The sequence below is a fragment of the Diuraphis noxia genome, unplaced genomic scaffold (assembly GCF_037042655.1).
Source record: "Diuraphis noxia isolate RWA-SAM2 unplaced genomic scaffold, SU_Dnox_SAM2 contig0004, whole genome shotgun sequence".
NCBI classification, from domain to species: domain Eukaryota; kingdom Metazoa; phylum Arthropoda; class Insecta; order Hemiptera; family Aphididae; genus Diuraphis; species Diuraphis noxia.
Genome location: NW_028301714.1, coordinates 54272400 through 54294045, shown reverse-complemented (window position 1 = coordinate 54294045; position 21646 = coordinate 54272400). Strand labels below are relative to the sequence as shown.

The 21646-nt window shown below is 27.5% G+C and overlaps 1 protein-coding gene across 2 annotated transcripts; it reads right to left on the bottom strand.

Moving 5' to 3' along the window:
* Positions 1 to 110: 110 nt before the first annotated feature.
* LOC107173359 (choline/ethanolamine kinase) lies at positions 111 to 15023 on the bottom strand. Of its 2 annotated transcripts, none has more exons than XM_015523871.2 (7): positions 14546 to 15023; positions 8070 to 8182; positions 5123 to 5339; positions 2683 to 2918; positions 2350 to 2602; positions 2124 to 2282; positions 111 to 1918 (listed from the first exon to the last, which is right to left on the bottom strand). In XM_015523871.2, exons 1-7 carry the CDS (start codon positions 14690 to 14692, stop codon positions 1853 to 1855), a joined length of 1191 nt encoding a protein of 396 aa, XP_015379357.1. In that variant the 5' UTR covers positions 14693 to 15023; the 3' UTR covers positions 111 to 1852. The 2 variants fall into 2 exon arrangements, with proteins under 2 accessions (XP_015379357.1, XP_089082635.1); XM_089226509.1 differs by lacking the exon at positions 14546 to 15023 and adding an exon at positions 13932 to 14073.
* Between the last annotated feature and the right edge of the window lie 6623 nt (positions 15024 to 21646).

Sequence of the window (21646 nt, the reverse complement as noted above, 5' to 3'; positions counted from 1 at the left end):
TGTTTTAAACATCTAACACATATATATCTATGTACTATGAACTATTAAAGTAAATGATAATTTATAGTACAAATTATAAATACGATATGCTTTGTTTGAATAATTTTGGATTTCAGAATTAGAATAATATTGAATTAAGATTATAAAAAATGTATGACAATAATTTTCAAATATACAAGAATGTTTAATTAAAACTTAAATTTAAACATAGTATAATATATTTATATTATATAATAAAAAAAAAAAAACTATAGTTTTTACTTATAATAATAAAGATTAAAACATAAAAAATGTATAAACTGTAGAATAATAGTAAGCTAACTAAGTTTAGTTCAACCACGGAAAAACCATAGAAAAAAAGTGTGACCAATTACAATAAACAATAATATTAACTGAGGAACAAATAAAATGAGGAAAACAAAAACTAATATCAGCCCAACAACCCAAATTTTGTAATATTATGTTAATTTAGATAATTACAAAGATATTTTTAATTTAATTTTAATATCTATAATCTTGTGTAATAAAACAATAATAATGAAATTATAAAAACATGTGTAAGCCCGACAAATATCTTATTTTCTTGATAAAATAAAATTGATGTTTATGATTCAAAAATATACAAATAGTTTTATATTTTATTGCAGTTAATTAAATATGATTTGATGAAAAATAGTGCGATCATTGAATAATGTGTAATAGAAAATTAATGACAAAAGTCAACAAATGTCATATTTTAATATAAACTTGTACATTTAATAATCTACTCTTGTGTGTGCTAAAAAAATAATTTGTTTAACAATTGTGTAAATTTTCCTAAACAACAAGTGCAATAGTCCAATATCAGATAAATAGATTCATTTTGCAAAAATGTAATAATTTTAAATTTTATTAAATCACAAAAATTTATAATTTTGATATGTATGTGTCTTACTATCTTATGCTATAAATATATGTATGTAATTATATCATACAATGTACAATGTATATGTATACAATTTATACATCAATTTTTTTGTACTTTTTTGTATAGGTATAATCAAATTTAATATCCTTAATAATAATTTACAAAGCCATTCATTATTCCTTAAAAATAACATAATATTTGGTTCTCTCTCATTAATAAGTTAGATAATAAACCATCACAAAAAATGACTACTAACAAATAAATACTACAGGATAATGTACCCAATCAAAATGAAACAGAAAATTCCTAAAGATCTAAACAGACATAAATACACAGTAAAAAGCCTTTTAGTTAAAAAAAAAAAAAAAGTAAATCACATTTAAATTACATATAATAACAGCTAATAGGACACACGATAGCAATATATAAAAAGTACAGGATGGACTTCATAGTTATAATATTTAAATTTGTTTAAGTACAATAATGAACATGTTCTTGATATAATAATAATAATTATTGCACAACTTATAATTTAGTTTTTTTTCTTCACATTATACAATTTGTAACTTCACAAATGTATAATGATTACTATTTATCAGAATATGAGTACTTAGCACCAGAATAAAGAACAATTGGTTTTCATTAATTTTACAAAATATGTTGAACAATATGAAAATCAATAGATACTGGTCTTAATTATTAGTCAAAAATAAAAACTATTATTATATTTTTTAATATAACATTGGTGTATAAAAGAAGCTCATAACAAGTTTAAGAACAATTAAATAAAAATTATGTGAGTGAACATGACAAAATAATTAGACAAATAAAATTAAGGACCAAACTTTTGAAATATAAATCAGTCTTCACCAGAATATTGAAACATATTTGTCTACGATTAACCTATTTCTTTCATAAGTACTCAAAGTATTTCTGTGTTACATGCTATTTATTATTTATTAAACTTTCTTTGAGCTTAAAATATGATTTGAGTCGTTCCATTGCATATTCCTAAAAAAATTTCAAAAATAAGCAAGTGTTATGGTAAAACATTAGAAATAAGAAAAAAATATGTTAAGATTTTGATGAAAAATAAAAATAAACAATTCATCAAAATTCAGGCAAGTTTAAATGGTTGTAACTTGTAAATCATTAAATGAATCCATTTATTTTTAAAAGGGCAAATTGAAAGAAAAACACAAGCATAAATATTTACCCTGTATCCAAAAGTAATTTTTGACATTCGACTATTGACAATACTCCATATACCCCAAAACAAATGTGATGCCAAAATAAAGTGATTTACTTCATTTAGTATCAATTCTATTGATTCTTCATTTTCCATACAATGAGAATATCGCTTCAAGAACTCAATCTAAAATAATTAATAGTAAATAAATAAAAATCGGTTAATAAATCTATATTTATAAATCACTGTTTACTTGTTGGTCTTTTGTTGGAAACAATTCTCGGTTAACTGTGTAATGTGGATAAATGGGATTTGTGTAATCATAAGTCCATTCTACAAAGTGGTTAGCTATATCAAAACCACGATAATTGTAGGCACAGTATTCATAGTCAATAAGGCATAATGATCGACATCCAGAGGGGTCATTTTCCTTCATTAAAATATTACCCTCTTGCAGATCATTGTGGCAGAATACAACAGGTGACCTCAGCTTAGACAAGTGTTTTCTAGAATTGAAAGAGTAACCATGATTTGATTATTTTCTACATACATTTGAAGATTAATAAAATATGGATTATATCCATACTTAAGCCAACGAGTTTCATCGCTGAGATTTGTAGATAGTATCTGACCGAGCTCCATGTTTTCACTTAACCAATTAACATCTTTAATTGGCTGTTGTAACCATCTATCCATGGTATCCCATAACCATGTAGAGTCTTTATTGATTGGAATGTTGAGCTGATGTAATTCAGCCATTTTTTCTGCAATCATAAGGCTTAATTTTGGATCGCTTAACTCTTCAGATTTCATTGACCGAGCCTGTAAGATTTCATAAACATATGATTTATATAATTTACATTACATTATAATTTTATTCCAAACGAATGTCGTTTTTAACAATAGTTGACTTCTGAATGAAGTATTGGACGTTTTATTAATTTGTGTACTTGTTCTAAATCTAGGACAAAAATACATTAAAACATATCTTATATAGTAGAGTTAATGTATCTAAATATTCCTATCAAGTGCTTAATGTACTCAAAGCTCAACTTACTGATCAGCTATGACTATCATCATAGATTGTAAACTGTTGGACTTGACCCATGAGTCTGAAATTTATGCTCGACTTTTGGAACAATAGCAACATATCCAAAAGCCGTTAGAATATGTTATGCCAACGTCATTCAAGTATGTTGATATATATATATATAGGTTTATTTGCATTTTTTTTCATTTAAAACCCAAGGACGATTACTGGTAAAATGACAGCAGTGGGCCTAAATTTTTAAATAGCCTACATTGAATGAAATATTTTATTTATATCTATAGCCAAATGGCAAGTAGCCACAAAAAAAAATAAATAACTATCATTTAAAATTTATCTCAGTATTCAGTAACATTAGACGATTCAAAGGTTAGGTTATTAAGAAGTAAATGATGTATAAATGATTTTAATCTTATAGGTTGCAAAATACATTAAATCAACTTTACAAAGCTTTTTGTTTTATAACTAAAATAATTAATAACCATTTTAAAAAATGAATTATTTTATATTTATATACCATTGATAAATTTAAATGAAAAAAATAAGCGTTGGTGAAAAAAATAAATAAATGTAACGTGCATCAGTTCAACAGTTAAAATTAAATTTTCTTTTTAATATTTTCTATAGAAATTTTAACAAAGCTGAAAAATGCGAAAAGTTATTCATATTATATTATAAAAAATACATTTAAATGTACACCTACGTCTAGATAAGCAAAAGTAAGCATGAACTGTAGCTAACACAGTTAATTAAGATAAAAATTATTTTATTTTTATTTACCTTTTATGTTTTGAATATTGTTTTTAAAAATGTTTGTTATTCAATTATTTCATTTACGGGTTATTCTTATTTACTATATCCAATATCTTATGTGTAAATTTAATTTATTCGGTTAGTTTTTGTTTATAGTAAATTGAGAAATAGGACTTGACTGATACCTAAACTTTACACTAAGAATGGCAAATCTGATAATTCATAAGTAAAAATAAAAATATTTAATATTACATAAAAATATTTGTGTATATGTTTTTTTTATATGTATATTATTAATATTTTATACACATTTATTTATTATACTTATTAGTAGGACCTGGAATTATATACGTTTGCATATTTTTATTTATTAAATTAAAAAATAAATATTTAAAACACAAATTTGAATCTTAACCTAATGAGTTGGTACTCAAAATTTAATAGGTATTGCATTTTTTGCATATATTTACGAAAAAAATAGTATTAAGTAAGTTATTAATGTTAATACTTAACGCTATGTTCTATGTAAATCCCGCGAATGTGGAAAGAAAAATCGTACATGCCGTTGCTTGGTAAGTATACTTTAAGGATGCTCCGATATTTGCTGAAAACCGACGTGTATTTTTATTTGAACATGTGTGATGTATCCAAGTCTTTAGTAGTTAACTATAATTCTCCAGGTAACTTTGAAATATTATAAAAAATACTAAATTTGTTTTAATTGATTTTTGTTCATAACTTTGTATTTAAATGAGTGAATGTTCAAAATGCAACATACTGTTGAATACATTATAAAATAAAATTACATTTTTCCAACTAAGCATTTAATACATTTGTTGTTCCATATTAATCATTTAATGAATTATATACATTTTTAAACTAAATAAATTTAAAAAACAAGCATTTTTATTAAGATATTTTTGCATATTTTAAAAGCATATAATTCCGGGCCCTAATTATTATATTGGGTATAGGTAATTGCAATTTAAACATTAAGATAATGTTATAAAGTTTAAATGTAAAACATAACAGTTTTTTTATTTGAAAAATAAACCTATCCGTAATTTATTAGTTGATATTAATTGTTTAAACGTTTAATTGGCATTATTATTTTTTTTTTCATGGCAAATAAATAATTAACCCACATTAAATTAAATTAACTAGTTCAATTAAACAAAATTATATGATGACTACAAAATGCGTTATTGAAGGTGAACGAGCTTACCGGAATGTATTCTTCAAGACGGCCTCCAGGAAATATTCCATGCAACTTAGGCCCTAAACCACGCTCCGACAACAATGTGAATATCACAGACTCGGTGATTATATTTTCAATAGCATTCTCGCCGTGCGTTTGGCCATATAACCTCATCAACACATCGCGAGGATCAGCATTACCTTTAAGTAATGTAACCTGATACAGCCAATTACTCAATCCACCACTGCAAAATAAAAAAAGGTCTCGGTTATACCTTACTAATTCAGTTATCATTTAAATAATTTAAAACTACGAAAACATTAGAACGCATAAACTATTGTTGAAAATAGATATAAAATATACGATCTTTATGCAACTGTCACAGCTAATTTTACCTACGCTTGAAGTTAAGTTAATTTTTAAAATTTTAATATTATGGATATTTGAAGGTGAATACACGTTTAGATTTGGCCATGGAATATTTATGTCATAAATGATTTTACTATTGTTTAATCACCTATAATAATATACAGAATATTCAATATACAGATCTATAATGACTGATCAACCATCCACGGAATTAGAAGCAGGCGATACAAATTCTGAGTTATTTATTATTTAATATGCTATTGTATTAAAAATGTCAGATTTTGCTTCCTAAAAGAAATCCCGAATATCTGAGAATAGTTAAGAAATAAAACATAGAATAAAAAAAGGATTTTACAACTTGAAAGTCAGACAAAATATTTTATAATGATATTATTTCATTTTTCTGACTTTTTTTGTATTTTTATTCATCAACTACACAACTTAATCATATTATGTTACTTTTATTATATAATTTTAATTTTATAATTAATTGCACTGTATGTAAAATAAATAATTCATAAAAATTTGTTTTAAATAAATATTACAGTCTAGGTACACAACCTACCTAATAATATAAATGACCTTGTTATATAACTAAATACCTATAAAGTATATAAAAAACATTCACCTCATGTATACACTATACGTCTGTAAATGAATATCGTTTTTCTTCAGTGCAAAACTAAGCAAGTACCTAGATCAATTTTAAAAATTCGGAATATTTTTACATTAATTTCATCAGTGAATATTGTATAGTCATCAGTCATCACTCATCATTGATGACTTTTAGTCATCGTATTTACGAGCATTAATGTTGATCAATAATCAACAATATATATATATATATCGGGTTTAAGTTACAAAAAAACATATAATAGCCACATTTACACAATTTACTTTTGATAATTATTTGAAATGAATCACACATAGTCCACAGACCACGCAGTAAATGAAAAATTAACAGTGTTATCGTGAACTAACATGAAATCAACAAAAAGTTATCATTTAAATTGAACAATGAACGAAGATTGGTAGCGTTCAGCTTTTATTTACTATGAATGACTCTGGTTTTAAACAAAATCATCACCTGCAAAAGTGAATCACATAAACATGGCTTATCGCTTATATTACAATATTATTCAAGTATCTATATTCAACGACTAATGTGAAAAGAATGTACCAAATAAAATGTCGACAAGTGTCAATTTACACGTACATCTTACGCGGCTTGTTACGAAATTATAATTTATCGTTTATCGATTTTTGACGAAACAAAAAAACAAATAATAAATTAAATATGCACAGTATTTGTTTTTCATCTGACACCTAATAGGCAATAGCTAAACGCCAAATACGTGTAAAATGGGGTCGACTTCGTAGTACACGCGTCCTCTATTATTGCGTCTCAAAAAACCGTCGTCTCCTGTGAATCAATATTATGCGTATATACATATATATGTATATAATACTAAACTAACACGTGACTGAGGAATGAAACCTCCTAAAATCCCACCACCACCGGTTAAATAATACTGCGCCACAATAACCTGCACGAATTCAGCCCCTCCCCCATAAAGTCACTAAGCAACGTTTTTAGTTTGAACTACTATAGGAGTATACAATGAATTCAACAAAATATTACGACCATATTATTTTAACTGAATATTTGCTTCAGAATGAGCAATATGGTATTAAAAAATATAACGATATTACCTTATTATTTTCACTTTTTAAACGAGATTCATAATAATTTAAAAATACATAAAATTGCTAATAGCTAGGGAGGAAAATAAATACAAAACAAATCGTAAAATATAACTGCAGCTAACAGGACAAAGTTTTAATTTTGTTTACTAGATTAATCTACTCGAGTACATAAGGTTATAAAAAAAAAATTTTTAAAATTTTTGAAATCATAATATAACAATGAATGTATTTTTTATACTTAAACAATGTTATGTACATTAATAATAATATCATTGTTATAAAAAAAAAATATTAAATAGGATAAATCTCTAAAATATTAATGTAATAGTAATTAGTAGGTATCAACTATATTAAATATGTATAAACTATAAATATAATGTATAATCAATAAAATTAAAACGTAAGAAAAACAAAAATACGTATATATGCATATTTATATATTTTTTGTTAATAATGAATTTGAAGTATTTGTGCAACTAATAAATTAATAGGATCTTAGCATTATTTTTTTAGATATAATTATTAAATTTTTATAAATAATAATTTCTATTCAATTTTTACGGAAAATATGAATTTTAAATATTTTTAAAATTAAGGTAAGTGTACACATATTATTACTACCTAGTTTATTAAACGTTTATATATCAAATGTATACCTCAATCAATGTTATATAACGAGTGTTTAAGTGATATTTCGTTTTTCTTTTTCATTGAGTGGTTCACACGCTGTTTAAAATTAAACTTAATTCTTGGATGTTTATAACTTTCAAATCTAGCTTAATGTAAATCGGTCCAATACAAACAAAAATATATTATCTAGTATTTATTTCACTTTAGCCAATTAAATTATTAAGTGTAAATGCCTAACCTCATATTTATGATAGACAAAAATAGTTACCTAATACGTTTCACGGATATATCCTTAGATGTTATCTTCTTCCAGGATCCGGGTAAGTAACTCCTGCAAAGTCTGGTCGCCATTTCAAACATATCGTTGTATTGGGCAAGACCCTAAAAAAAATATAATACTTCGTAATTAGTATATTATATTTATAGAAAAATGTAAATACCTATAAAACAGCCAACAGGTAAGTACATAAAAGTGTATGTTTGGTTTAATTAAATATTGTAACTAAATATAAGATAATATCAACTCAGTAAAATTATGCAGGATGTGATTTTAAGGTTGAAACTAAGATGTTAAAAACGGTTCAAAGGCTATTTAACGGTGTGTTCACCAACAAACAAAACTATTTGTACCTATTATAATATTATAGCACGAAAGCCAAAAAACATCATGAAAACTGAATTTAAAATTATTTATTTTTGTCCTTAGGTATACTGCGTACATATTCAATACCAGTTTAAAAATATATATAATATAATTTTATATTAAAGTAAACATTTTATCGTACAATGTTGAATTCATTCATTTTAAGAAACAATAATAATTATCACTGAATGCATACTGATCAGTGTTTTAAATAATTTATCATATTGATGAAAAATATTAAGTCAATAATAATTAGCGCATAATTTCCAACTAATTGTCAAACTGGATTATCTAGCTTTTTACTGTCCGAAATAACTTTTATGTTTAAATGATAAATACAAATAAATCGTTTATAAAGAATATAGCAACACATTGCCGAATACAAAATGAAGTCATCCATATTTAAAAAAAATTTAAATTATTCAGAAACATTGACATTTATAAAAATGATATCTATATTATCATTTAACTGTTTATATTACAATTTATATAAAAGCCAAAGATAAAATGAATAAAATGAAAAACATATTGGAGAATTTCTAAATTTTCAATTTTGAATTTATTTCAAAATGTTTGATGTATGAACATATACATATCATATATATAACAAACATCGTCAAGTGACTAAACAATTTTTTAGATCAATCGTTAAAATTTAAACACTTTTATGTTCTATATGTTTGTGTTTAAAATAAATAAATAGGTTCTGCGGCGCGCAGTGTACTAATATACCAATATTATACAGTTACAAAATGTTTAATACAATATGTCAAATGTGCAATAATGCAATGAATACATATTTATGAATGACTAAACAAACTGTGTATACGTATGCCGACATTATGTAACTATATATGTTGTTGTTGTACCTATATATTTTAATACAGCACTTTAGTTAGATGTACTTGTATGTTATTTAAAAAAAAAAAATAATAATAAATTTCAATTTCAATTTTGATTTATATAATACAATAGGTATTAGTTAAAATCATTAAAATTAAAATATCATGATAATTACAACTTTACTCTTCATATGATTAAAGGCACTGCAAGCGAGTAAAAGGAATTAAATTAAAACCATGTATTTTCAAGAAACAATTTTCAATTTGGTTTGTGGACCAGCAGGCAACATTAGAAAGTCATTGGGCTCGAAGGCGTAATACCTATACAGTATTACTAGCTAGAGTAATTTAAAAAGTGTATTCAATTTAAATATCAAAAAAATAATTATTATTGAATAGGTATAAACAATAGTCTCATTATTTCTTTGCACGATCAATAATCATAGCGATTAGACATTTGGCGAAAATTTCAAATATACGTTTATATATGTTTATTCACTTTTGAATTACAACAAGAATTTACTAATAATTATCTATTTTGTCGAAAATATTTTCGTTTATATTTTTGTTTTTCTAATTGATTCTTATTTTTTTCCAATTATTAAGAAAATGTTTGATTTCAAGAACCTTTAAATACCAAAATGTTCTACTTTGTAGCCAAAAGAGTATTACATTGAAGATTGAATTGATTGAAGTTTAATGCTTTAAAATGTTGTGCAGACACAAAAAAACCCACACATTGTGATATCAATACATTAAATTCTCAGTTCAGAATCTAAATAGCATAAAAATCAAATAAATTTATAACGACTACCAATGTAGGTATAATATATTTTTGTCTCCACAAAGTTAGCATTTTCATAACCAAAATATGGCCAAATTAACATATTTTTTTTTATTCGCTCACCATTGGTAATTATAAAACAGGTAACTACAAGATTCTAACACAGTATAGTACACTTATATATAAGTATAATTATACGAGGACCCATAGTATGTAATAAAAATGTATTATTTATGAGACATATATTTTAACCTTCAATATTTATATACTTAACATGAATTTTTTTCTCAATTAAGATCATGCTTAGTTATTTTAATCAGCAGTGCACCGCTCAAATTTTATCATTTTTATTTTAATACGCTTTTAATGCCGAGTCATCTGACGACGATGACCGTAACACAGGCCAATACCTTCGATCAGCAAAATTAAATCGACTCCACTGAGAATGTAAAAAAATAGATTATACCTAAAAATCTAAAACTTCTATTACCTGCACTAGTCCATCTAGCCTTATTCCTCTAAATCCAAAATAAATTTTGGACGTTCTTCCAACACTATAGATAGAAACATTCAAAGTTTTTACTATGAAACTACCTCACCCAATTCCACTATCGACACTATAAACGTTTCGAAGGCATCGGACAATAATTACTCGCGCAGTAACAACAACTATGCTAATAAGTAATAACATTAATTATGAAATTAATTCAACAGGTCCCGGTATCAGCACTACATACCTTAATCCTCTACAAAATCAACTAGTACTCATTTACACCAAACCCTATATCTATCAACATCTTAAATAGTTGAATGCCTATCAGATTATTTTAATGACCCAGCTGTTATGATTCTACAGATTCATAGCACTACTACCGGCTTTAAATTTTTAGCACCCGTTGAAATGTGCTAAAGCTGTAACAACTTTTACGAAATCAACAATATTAAACCTAATGAGCATATTTGGTTCAACGTTTCATGCTAATACATCTGTTGTCCAACCAACCACCAACTCTCCTCTTCATAGTTCCATTATTATACGAACCCTGCATAATAATGGTATCAATCCCCTACTTCGGACGAAAACCACTTCAATCTTCCTAAACGAACAAATTTGTCTGGTCCAAATGGAGAATTTTTAAAACATACGACAAATAATCGATCAGAAGAAAATATCACTATCCAAAATGATGACCTCACATGAGTCAATATATGAACACATAAATTCACGGTTTTTTCACCAAATCTACTGAAATGGTGATTAAATAAGAAAAAAAAGAAAAGCTTTTGAGTTTAAAAGCTACAAATACGAGTATACAGACATTGCTTATTATTTTGTACTGGTGGTCGCTCTATATAACAGCTATAGCCAATAGGTGTTGAAAAACGAATTAAAGAACAGTACCTACCCGAAACTCAAGGAAGATGTGTGCACAATTTGGAGTCAACTGGTTCAGTACTTTCTACTTTCTAAACCTATACAATCGTAGAATAATTAATTATAGGTACCTATATATAAATATATAAATATTAATTACTGTTTTAAATGATGTAATACAATTTTTTTTTTATATAATATGTACATTGAATTCATGATCCATTTTTTTTTTTTAGATATTTTAACCCTCAAGTATTGATAATTATATGATAATAACAATGTAAATACTCGTGTAAGCAATCAACAAATATGTTCTCAAATATTACGAAAAATCGTTTTTTTTTTGTTGCATGATATATTTTTTTTTCACAGAATCATTCAGTACGAGAGAATGGAACAAAATTGTGTATTAGGCAATATATAATTGTTTGTACAACTTAAGTAAAAGAAACTCTAGGGTCTCAATAATTAGGAAAAATGTAATGTTATTTAGCCATTTAGGTACCATTAACAATTTTATTTACTTTGTCCAAAGTAAAAATATAATACCTTTTTTAATTATTAAAACAGTAATTTATCTTCGAATTTATTTGTGTAATCATCGTTGATGTAAATTAGAGATGGACATTGAAAAAACAATTACTTTTTACTTTATTGCATGACCTATGAATTGAGTGTAAAAAATATACAATTGATAAATTAAAAATATTTTTTATTAGCATACCTATTAAATCAAAAATAATTATCGCTAACAAAATGATAAAATAACGAAACACGAAATAGACTGTTAGATTTTAGTACCTTCGTATATTTAACAAAAATTAATATTTTATCATTGCTTGAGACAATACTTAACTATAGGTATCCTGATGTACACATACTACATAGTCATACACGTTTAACATATTAGATATGTATTATGTATACTACGGGAAGCTCTACAAAGCTTACAGCAACAGTATAATATTAATAAATAATAAATAATAATTTTTTTCATTTTAAAACACTTATAACTTGCTTTAAAAACAAAATATTAAAAATAATATATCCTGGATTACTGTTTAATTTTAAACGAGACCAGTATTCAGTTTACACAAGTATTAAAAAAGACCGAGATTTGAGTAAATTACATGCTTGGGAGTAAAAATGTTGACCGAGTAAAATGTGGGTAAATGGCCTAAAATCACTTCTATTTCAGTTCAGTTCAGTTAATAAATGTTTGTTGTTTGTTTACTTAAAAATAATAAGATACGTTAATGATATTGTTGCTCATATAATGTAAATCTTCCAACAGACAATAACAAGTTATATTATGATAAATAGCTTTGATGTTGTTCACACATTAAAATTTTACGTAAAATACAAACTGTAAACAATTAAACTTTAAAAGTTTAAAACGCATATCGCAACCAAATAACAATTTTTCGAATGACTATAATAAATTTATAAGGAAGCACACCATCTATTAATTTTATGTTGACCTAGGTAATAGTTATTCAAAGTAGGTACAACGGCCTTGCAATTAGTTTTTACTATTTAACAATACGAAGGGCTTGCCAGACATTAGACATAATGTACCACCTCTATATAATCTATACAGATATTAACATTTTAAAAGGTGTGCCAACACTCATATATTATATCATTCTCTATGGTTTAAAAATTACTATTGATTAAATAGGTATATTTATTAATATGCTTAGAAAAAAAAAATATTCTGTGTTAAATACTATATTAAATATAATACATTAATACAACATAATATAAATAGAAAAATCCCTTTTTTTGATTTGAACTATTTTTATTAAAAAAAGTTAGAAATCCTAAGAGGCTTTTCAGCTAAACGTCGACATTTTTATAATACATTTTAATTATTCTACCAACTTTAGTTATTTTGAAATGTATCTTTCAAATAATTTCAGCTATAATAGCATATTCTTGGTTAGTTGGCCCATCCGTAATCCTAACCTAAAGCGTGTCAATTATCATCTAGATACTATTTAAAGATGCGAACTATTCAAAATCTACTCCACTAATTTTATAATCAAAATTACAAGTACAGCGAAGAAAATCATTTTACTACTGCGAAAATTTTTTTCTGAAGCGTTTTTACTTTTCTTTACAATTAGGTATCAATCTATAAGTATCATTCATATAGCTTGCATACAATTTTATAGAAAACGGCAACCAAATCCTTATTGAAGTTTTCGGTGAATAAAGTAGCCATTATGCAGGTAGAGCTAATTAATTCTTATTTGACGAGAAAAAGCTACAAATATCAACACTATTCAACACTCGTAAAATTGTAACACTCAGGTATAACATCGTTTTTCGCTACGCCGAATATATTAAATGCGATTTCGTCATTAAAATTATATGATCAATAAAAATATGTATATTTCAAAAATGATAAAACGGATGACACATTACCGATGAATAATGTCAACTATCAAATAAATTATTATCGACATTTCAATTAAACTTGCCTAGACGGATCGATGACGACTTGAGTTTTCCGATTATTCAGAAGAATAATTGTTGGATAATTACTTTTAAGCGTACAGCGATCGAATGTCGAAACGATACAATAAATTATTTCGTATATTATATCATAATAAATAATAAATTATGCATCACACTAAATCAAAAGGTAATATTTCGACTTCCGTGCGGCTACAACATAAAAATAGGTCATCATCTCGCATGATGATAAATACGAATCAATCAAGACTTTCACACGCATCCATCGACTACCGGTGTGGGAAATCTGAAGATTTTCTTTCTCGTTGTGCGGTTAATAAAATAACGAAACGAGCAGCAGTCAATAAAAAATTGACGTATATCCGAACACGGAAACTGGAAATAAATAAAAGCACGAGCGACGTGGATGCTTTGGATACGGAGCTGGAATTAGAACAAAACGGCGGTAGCCGCGCCGGCGCGCTACTCAGAGCCGGAGGTTCTCAAAATTCACCTCGGCGCTTAAAACTCTCAAACCTAACGCCGTAACAACACGTTTATCATTATCAATTATCATTACTATCGTCGAAGTCATCGTTATTATCGTTATCATTACCGCTGTTATCGTTACCGTTATTACCTGTTTGTCAGCACCGTTGACACCCATCTTGCTGGTGACCACTTTGTACAAGCGGACGGCCACGGCAATAACGAAATTTTTGGTCTTGACGATGTTCATCCGCCGGATGAACGGATGCACGTTAGACACCAGCCGCTTGTCAAACATCAAACAAGCACGTGTACGGTGATGTATTCTGCAGCTGGACGACCAGCGAATGAAATCGAATCGAATTCTTCGGTCTTGGGATAATTATTATCACAGTAACTACGGCGGTTTTGCCAAGACGTTGGACGTAAGATTGAGCGCACGTCTGCGTGAATAAAAAAAAGTGACGAGAAAAATAATTAATTGTATTAAAATGGAAGTATCGAAACAAAATCGACAGTAATAATTAACGAAAAATTCTTTGAAAAAGAATAACGTTGGGTAGAGGACGGCGCAGTAGCAACGGACGAGCGTACCGATAAGCGGCTGGAACGATATTGATGTACTACTACGGCACTACGTTAACGCTATGCCCGAGTATTTTTTTTTTTTTTTTTTGTAGCTAGTAGGTACGCGTGGTATGCAATACAGCAGCAGCTGTCTGCCGCCGCTATGTGACGTCACGACCTGGCAGCCGTGTCATCGGCGGTTAGTGTAGTGGAGCGGCCGAGGGTCGGTGTAGCGCGAAACTATGGCAGAGTGGACGCGGGTCACGGCAGTGTTCGTGTGACGGGCGGGGCGGCCCCTGGCGTGCATACCGGCAATCTGTGGTGCTGCGTTTATACTTTATTGAGACACGTAGACGCAGCGTGGCATATAGGCGCATGCCGCACAGGCTGTCGGCCGCGTCGCTGTTAAGAGCACGTCACACCGGTAACATCTCTCTCTATTGCACCATCGTAACTTCCATCCCTATATAATATTATTATATATTTATACTATAAATTATAATCTTTGTAATCTTACTAGAAATGTTTAAGCATAGGCACAATCAGACATATTGGGGTGCTAAAATCATACAAAGTATAACTTTACTTCCTTGTACACAATCATTTTAATAATGTTAATAAATTATTACTGAAATAAAAATTTATAATGCGTAACCTATTAAATCGTTCTTGTATCATGTATTTATGTTAGTCCGTACACGAATCTAATTATTGTTAGTGTTGTCATAGAAATTAACCAGTACATATTAATTAATTTTGGACCGTGGAGGGGGGGGGGGGCTAACAAAAGTTAAGCATCCCTTAGTAATCATCTAGTTGCACCGACGCATGCGTATAAGTGGTACCAATGGCGTAATCAAGGGGAATAGATCCGTCCAAAACATTTATTTTATTACTGCTAACAGAGCTAACATTTCATACTTGGTGGGGTAGGGATAAGTTACTGTATGAGGCTTACAGATTTTGATAAAAACATGTAATCCTCCCCCCTCCCAACCAAATTCTTATTTACACCACTAAGTGTCATGTAGTACCTTTGTATTCAAAAACGAGGTTGTGGTTTTTCGACAAGACGTGTAGGTACATGAACGTTTGTATATCATCCAATATAGAAATATAGCTAGTTAATAGTTATTATCAATTGTTTAATTAATAAAGGAATTTATCCCCGATACAGATGTTGTTTTACCGTTGTTTATATTTTTTAAGTTTCTTTTTTAGTATAGTGTTTTGAATGAAAAGATACGATTTTAATCTTATACTCCTAAACAGAATATTATATTTTGTAATCAGTCAGCAATAAGGTCTACCTATCAACGTTAAATTTAATTTGTAAAATCGTGATTGATTGCCAGTAATATTAGCAAAGAATCCAGTGTTTACGGTGTAAAGAAGAACACATATTTTTTCGTTTAAGTGCAGAAAATAAATTAACTGCTATGATTAGAAAATTGGTACATGGTATTTTTTTTTTTATATAGAGTAATAAGGGGCTGGTGCCGAATACCGAAAGCATATTTGCATAATCAGGATCTGATTCAGATATTCAGTCTCTGAGTGAGCAATGGCAAATATTTCATGTTTGATTTTTTTTAGTGGGGGCTTGAGCATCAAAGCTGCACTACTCAATAGATACGTTGTTGCCAGGTCTCGAATTTAAATTCCATAATAAAGTAATAACTATTAGCTATCAAAAGATATTCTAGGAAATAGGCAATCCTTATTGTTTCATGTATACCTATAAACAATTTAATAGGGACATATTTTATATTTCAGAAAGTTTTATAATTCTAAGTTAAAGAAATAGGTAATGACAAAAAATTAAACATGATTCATGGGCGATGGTTTTTGTCAGTGTAATATTGTAATAGGTATTCACTGCAAACTATCAATCACATTTAAATATTTTAAATATTTAACCAAGTGTAAGTTGAACTATGTTAAATTCTACGATCAACTATTTTATACAAGTAAAATTATAAGCATAGCATTAAACCTAAGAACATTTCTTGAGATACTATTTGAAAATAGTTAGATCTGCAAATTAAGCAATTACTTTTAAATTGGAATATATACTGTTTAACTCCCCATGTTGGCTAAACTGTTGTCCGACCGTTGACGACCTCCGTCTACCGACAGGCTAGCCTTTAGTTTTAGTTTTGTGCAATCGTGCCAAACTCGGTCTTTGCTAATCGTTAGAAAACGATTTTGTTGTTAAGCTAATTGATAATTTTACGTTTTCTACGCTCAAGTCGTTAATAAACTGTTATGTTGTATTAAATCGTTATTAGTTATTGTCTAACTGTCTAAGTCTTCTTTTAAGTAGACGTTAGCAATACTATATACGTATACAAAAAATAAATGCACTTTGTATTGAAATCCGATCAATAGTAATAAATAATTAAATACCTATTATTGCTATGTATAGTTAAATATTGATTTTTAGACTGGGTCTGCTTCTGTGTATAGTTAATAATTGTTTATGATAATATCAGCAACCTGTACTCTGTAGTGACAGTTTTAGCTCTCTAATCACTTTCCAATAGTTTATGACAGATCTCTTCGAAAATATCGTAAGTCTTATTAGTATGCCATTGCCATAATCTTCGAGGGAGAGACAGAGATTACAAGCCTTATTAGTGTAGAATTCATTCATTAATCCCAGTATATATGACTGCAATATCCCATTGTTTTCTTTTTTCCACATTATGAGAGTGAGCTTTTCTTCATCAAAATTCCTTGAACCTTCAAGAAAAACCCAGACGTTACGTCATACCGAATCTATCACATAATTACATTAAAATTTTATAATATAAATAAATTCATATTTGCCGGTGGCTTTAACCACCATCGTGTTGTAAACATGTTATTATATTATGCTCTAAATTGATCCGATGTGTTACCTAGTTAGCAAAACCATATATGAAATATATATGAAACACCAGACCTCCATATAAAATATGTAGTGAATTAGTATTTATTACACATTTTAAATTTCTCTACTGTGTAACGCTGCATACAATAGGTATACCTTACCTACGTTCCCGAACCCAATGACTTTTCAAAAGTTATCTGTAGGTCAACGCAGCCTAAACAAGGATAATGAGTTCAAAATTAAATTCTTATTTCATATTGAATACTAAAAAAGTGTTGACGCGTGGAAGCTATTATTTCGTCAGTGGCGATTAATCACTGTTGATGTTTCTAAAGGTTACGTTTTCTTCAATCGATATAATATTGAAATTAATTTTCTGTGAAATAAACGAAATTATGTTGACTGTTTTCCTATTTAATATTGAGTATTAACAACTTACTTAAATACAATAAATATTGTCTGTATTGATGTTCGTTCATTGTATCTAATCAACTAATATATGACTCAATAATATATTCTTTATTAAGTATTCAATATTTGTACAAATTCAATAAATACCTACGTTGTATAATTTTATGAAATAATTAAATTGTATAGATTGGTATTAGTTATAGATTCTGCCTACTGTAGCTCTAACGACCGATTTTCAATTTGTATCTTTTAATTTATTATATCTACTTGAAAGTAAGCAATCGTTTTTAAACTTGTTATAATAAATTGATTTAACTACCATAGTCTTCCTTGTTACTGCAGATACAGCTTATTATTATTCTACATCGGAAAACTATATATTTTATTGTTTATATATTATTATCCTGGACAATATTTTAGACCAATAACAGATATAATATATCATTATTTAGCTGACAATATATATAATAATCATTGTCAAAATAAAATAATATTTTTATCTTAAATTCATTCTTCGCCTTAAATCGTATTTTTATAATATAACAATTATTACGTGATTACGTGACTATTGATTTGGTTTAGCCATTTGAATGATTACGATTTATTACTTATATAAATGTTAAAATACTAAAACTCATTGTAAATAAAACAGTGTTTCTTATCTATAACTTATGTAATTGAGCCGTCATTGTCGTTACTATTATACATATTTCATATTTACATATAGCATAATATTCTACTAATACCATGACATTAAAAAAATCGGAGAATTCAGTTGCATTGAAAATGTGTAAATTATATCAAATGTTCATAAGCTCTAATGTCCGTTTAAAACTGATTAACGATTATATTACGTAACATTGGTGCTTTATTACAATGTACACTGAACTCAATTACGAATTTTTCTACACTTTCATTAGTATATATGCAATGCGGAATAAAATTGAAGTGGCCCAGAAAAAAGAATATTTTGGGTTTCTTGATTTGCCTAAAATAAAAATTGCACGCTTATAATGTGTAGAATATATTTTTAATTTTAATTGTAAATAAGTATTTATGTTACATGTCACATGATTTTATTAATTTATACAGTAATGTATTACCTATAAATGTAGTTAAATTTATTATACCTAATTTATAAATTATATTACGTATAAAATAATCTATAGCTAAAATATGTTACGTCAAAAACGAATATAAATATTTTGTATCAAAATTTACAAATTAGGTACTTTCCTTGATTTTTTTTCTGCATAGTCATCTAACTAACATAAAATGACTAACTGTAAAAATACACCACTTTAAACGCTCATAAAAATGAGAATAAATTTAAACAATCGTTATGGATTGTAGTTCACTATGTATATAATTTTGAGTGTTGAAAATGTGCATTTATGTCACTGCATTAATGTAAAAACGTATAGACAGTATTTCAAATTCCTAAAATAACATTTTTATTTTTAAATATTACCTTTATTTCTTTTCTTAAGTAATATAGATTGGAAACTCATATTAAAATTATAATATTGGGCATAGCTGTCCTAAAATATTCTGGGCCGCGCCTATCAAATCTGGTTCAGTCTTACATTATCAGTTAATGTATAAGATATAATAAATATGCATAATGCTATAAATTTTAATCCTATTTTCCGATTTTTGAACCCTTATTAGACTTTATGCCTTTACGTATATTATAATATTTTGTATAGGTAGTAATATTATTGAGAGTAAAATTATTCGTTTGCGCACTAATAATAATAGAATATATTTGATTATTATATTATACTATAATATAACTATTTTTTATTATAACTTATAATCTGAAGCCACTAATAATAGTATATTAGGTATCTTTGTGGTATATATATTTCAAATACATATAAAAAGAAGCAACATCACCTACCTAATATTTATAAAAAAAAAACTTGTTAAGAATACCTAAGACTAATCCGCATATAGCTTACGGATTGCAATAGACTGAAAGGTCTACCAACTTTCTTAAAAAAAATATTTAAAAAAAGTTATTAATAAGATTTGAACACTATATTGTCTAATGGAAAGCTCAGGTTTTATTTAAAAAATTTAAATTTTGATTTAAAATGTTTGAAAAAATCATTCAACAACATTTTGTCACAACGGAATATAATAATATATTATTTTAGGTACGTTTGGTATTTTAGGAACTTGAGGTACCTACTTAATTTGAAACAAAGAGTTGCTTTACTTTATGATGTTGTTTTTGTTGACATTTTCTATATTCCAAGGAGTTTGACAGAATTTGTCCCGAAGTTTTTCGTATTAACTAAAAGTTTTCAACAAAGTAATAAGTACACCCAAATATTTAATTAATATTTTTAATTTCTTTCGAATAGATAGTTATCAATCAAAATAGACAACAATAACTTTGAAATTTTAGTCATCCTCACAAACAATAGGTAACTTTATTATGAATAATAATGAATCACGTAAGCTGTACTACTCGTACTACCATAGTATTGATGTGATCTATCAACATATACAAAATGTCCGTCAAGTTGATACCATATATAAACATCTCATATGAATATACGCTGGAAATAAACATTTAATAATTTAAACGCCAGTGTTATCTTGATGAATAATGTTTAGTACCTACACACATCATTAAAATTTTAAATACCTCGAAATTGGTAGGTATTAGCATTTTGCTATATTATGCTGCACTATATCCACAGAATTGGAATTTGCTTCCATCTATCCCATTTTATCAGAGTTCTGGAAAATAAAAATGTTCCCAGCAATAGTACCAATAATCAATTTAACACAGAAACATGAAATATAAAAAAAAAAAAAAAAAATAGTAATATAATAAGGCAGTAGATCTTTAACTTTTCAGGTCAGCCCCCTCTCCCCACTATAGTTAAGGTAGGGCAAGATACACAAAAAGCAGTATCGAGATACTAGATACAAGATACTTTGCTTTGGAGTATCGCGATACAAGACACTATAGATACTTGGCTTTAGAGTATCGCGATACCAGATACTCGATACATGGCTTTGAAGTATCGCGATACAAGATACTCGATATTTCATATAATTGTATCGAGATACAAGATACAATTGTATCTGAGATACTGCCCAACCCTAGCTATAGCAAACCCCAGTTGTGAGCCCCCTTCATATAAATAATTTTAAGAGTCATGTTTAGAATACCAAAAAGTTAAAAACGAACAACAAAATAAATATAGGCTAGATATTAACATTGAAAAATTTATTTTAAAATAAAATGTTTGATTAAACAATCGGCTATTTCTTATGTGATGGATGGGCTTCTTCTTTTTCATCACAAATCTTTTTCTGTCCTACCAATACAATGTTGATTTTTAAATATGCCTTGCCTCCTCTCTCCCCCCCCCTCCT

Bases quoted from the DNA above. Each gene is read 5' to 3' on its own strand.
- LOC107173359 (XM_015523871.2), bottom strand. From the start codon at position 14,692: ATGTTTGACAAGCGGCTGGTGTCTAACGTGCATCCGTTCATCCGGCGG. The intron at 8,183-14,545 runs GTAATAACGGTA...TATTTTTTTTAG, and splicing joins TCAACGGTGCTGACAAACAG to GGTCTTGCCCAATACAACGA. The intron at 2,603-2,682 runs GTATGGATATAA...TTTCAATTCTAG, and splicing joins GATGAAACTCGTTGGCTTAA to AAAACACTTGTCTAAGCTGA.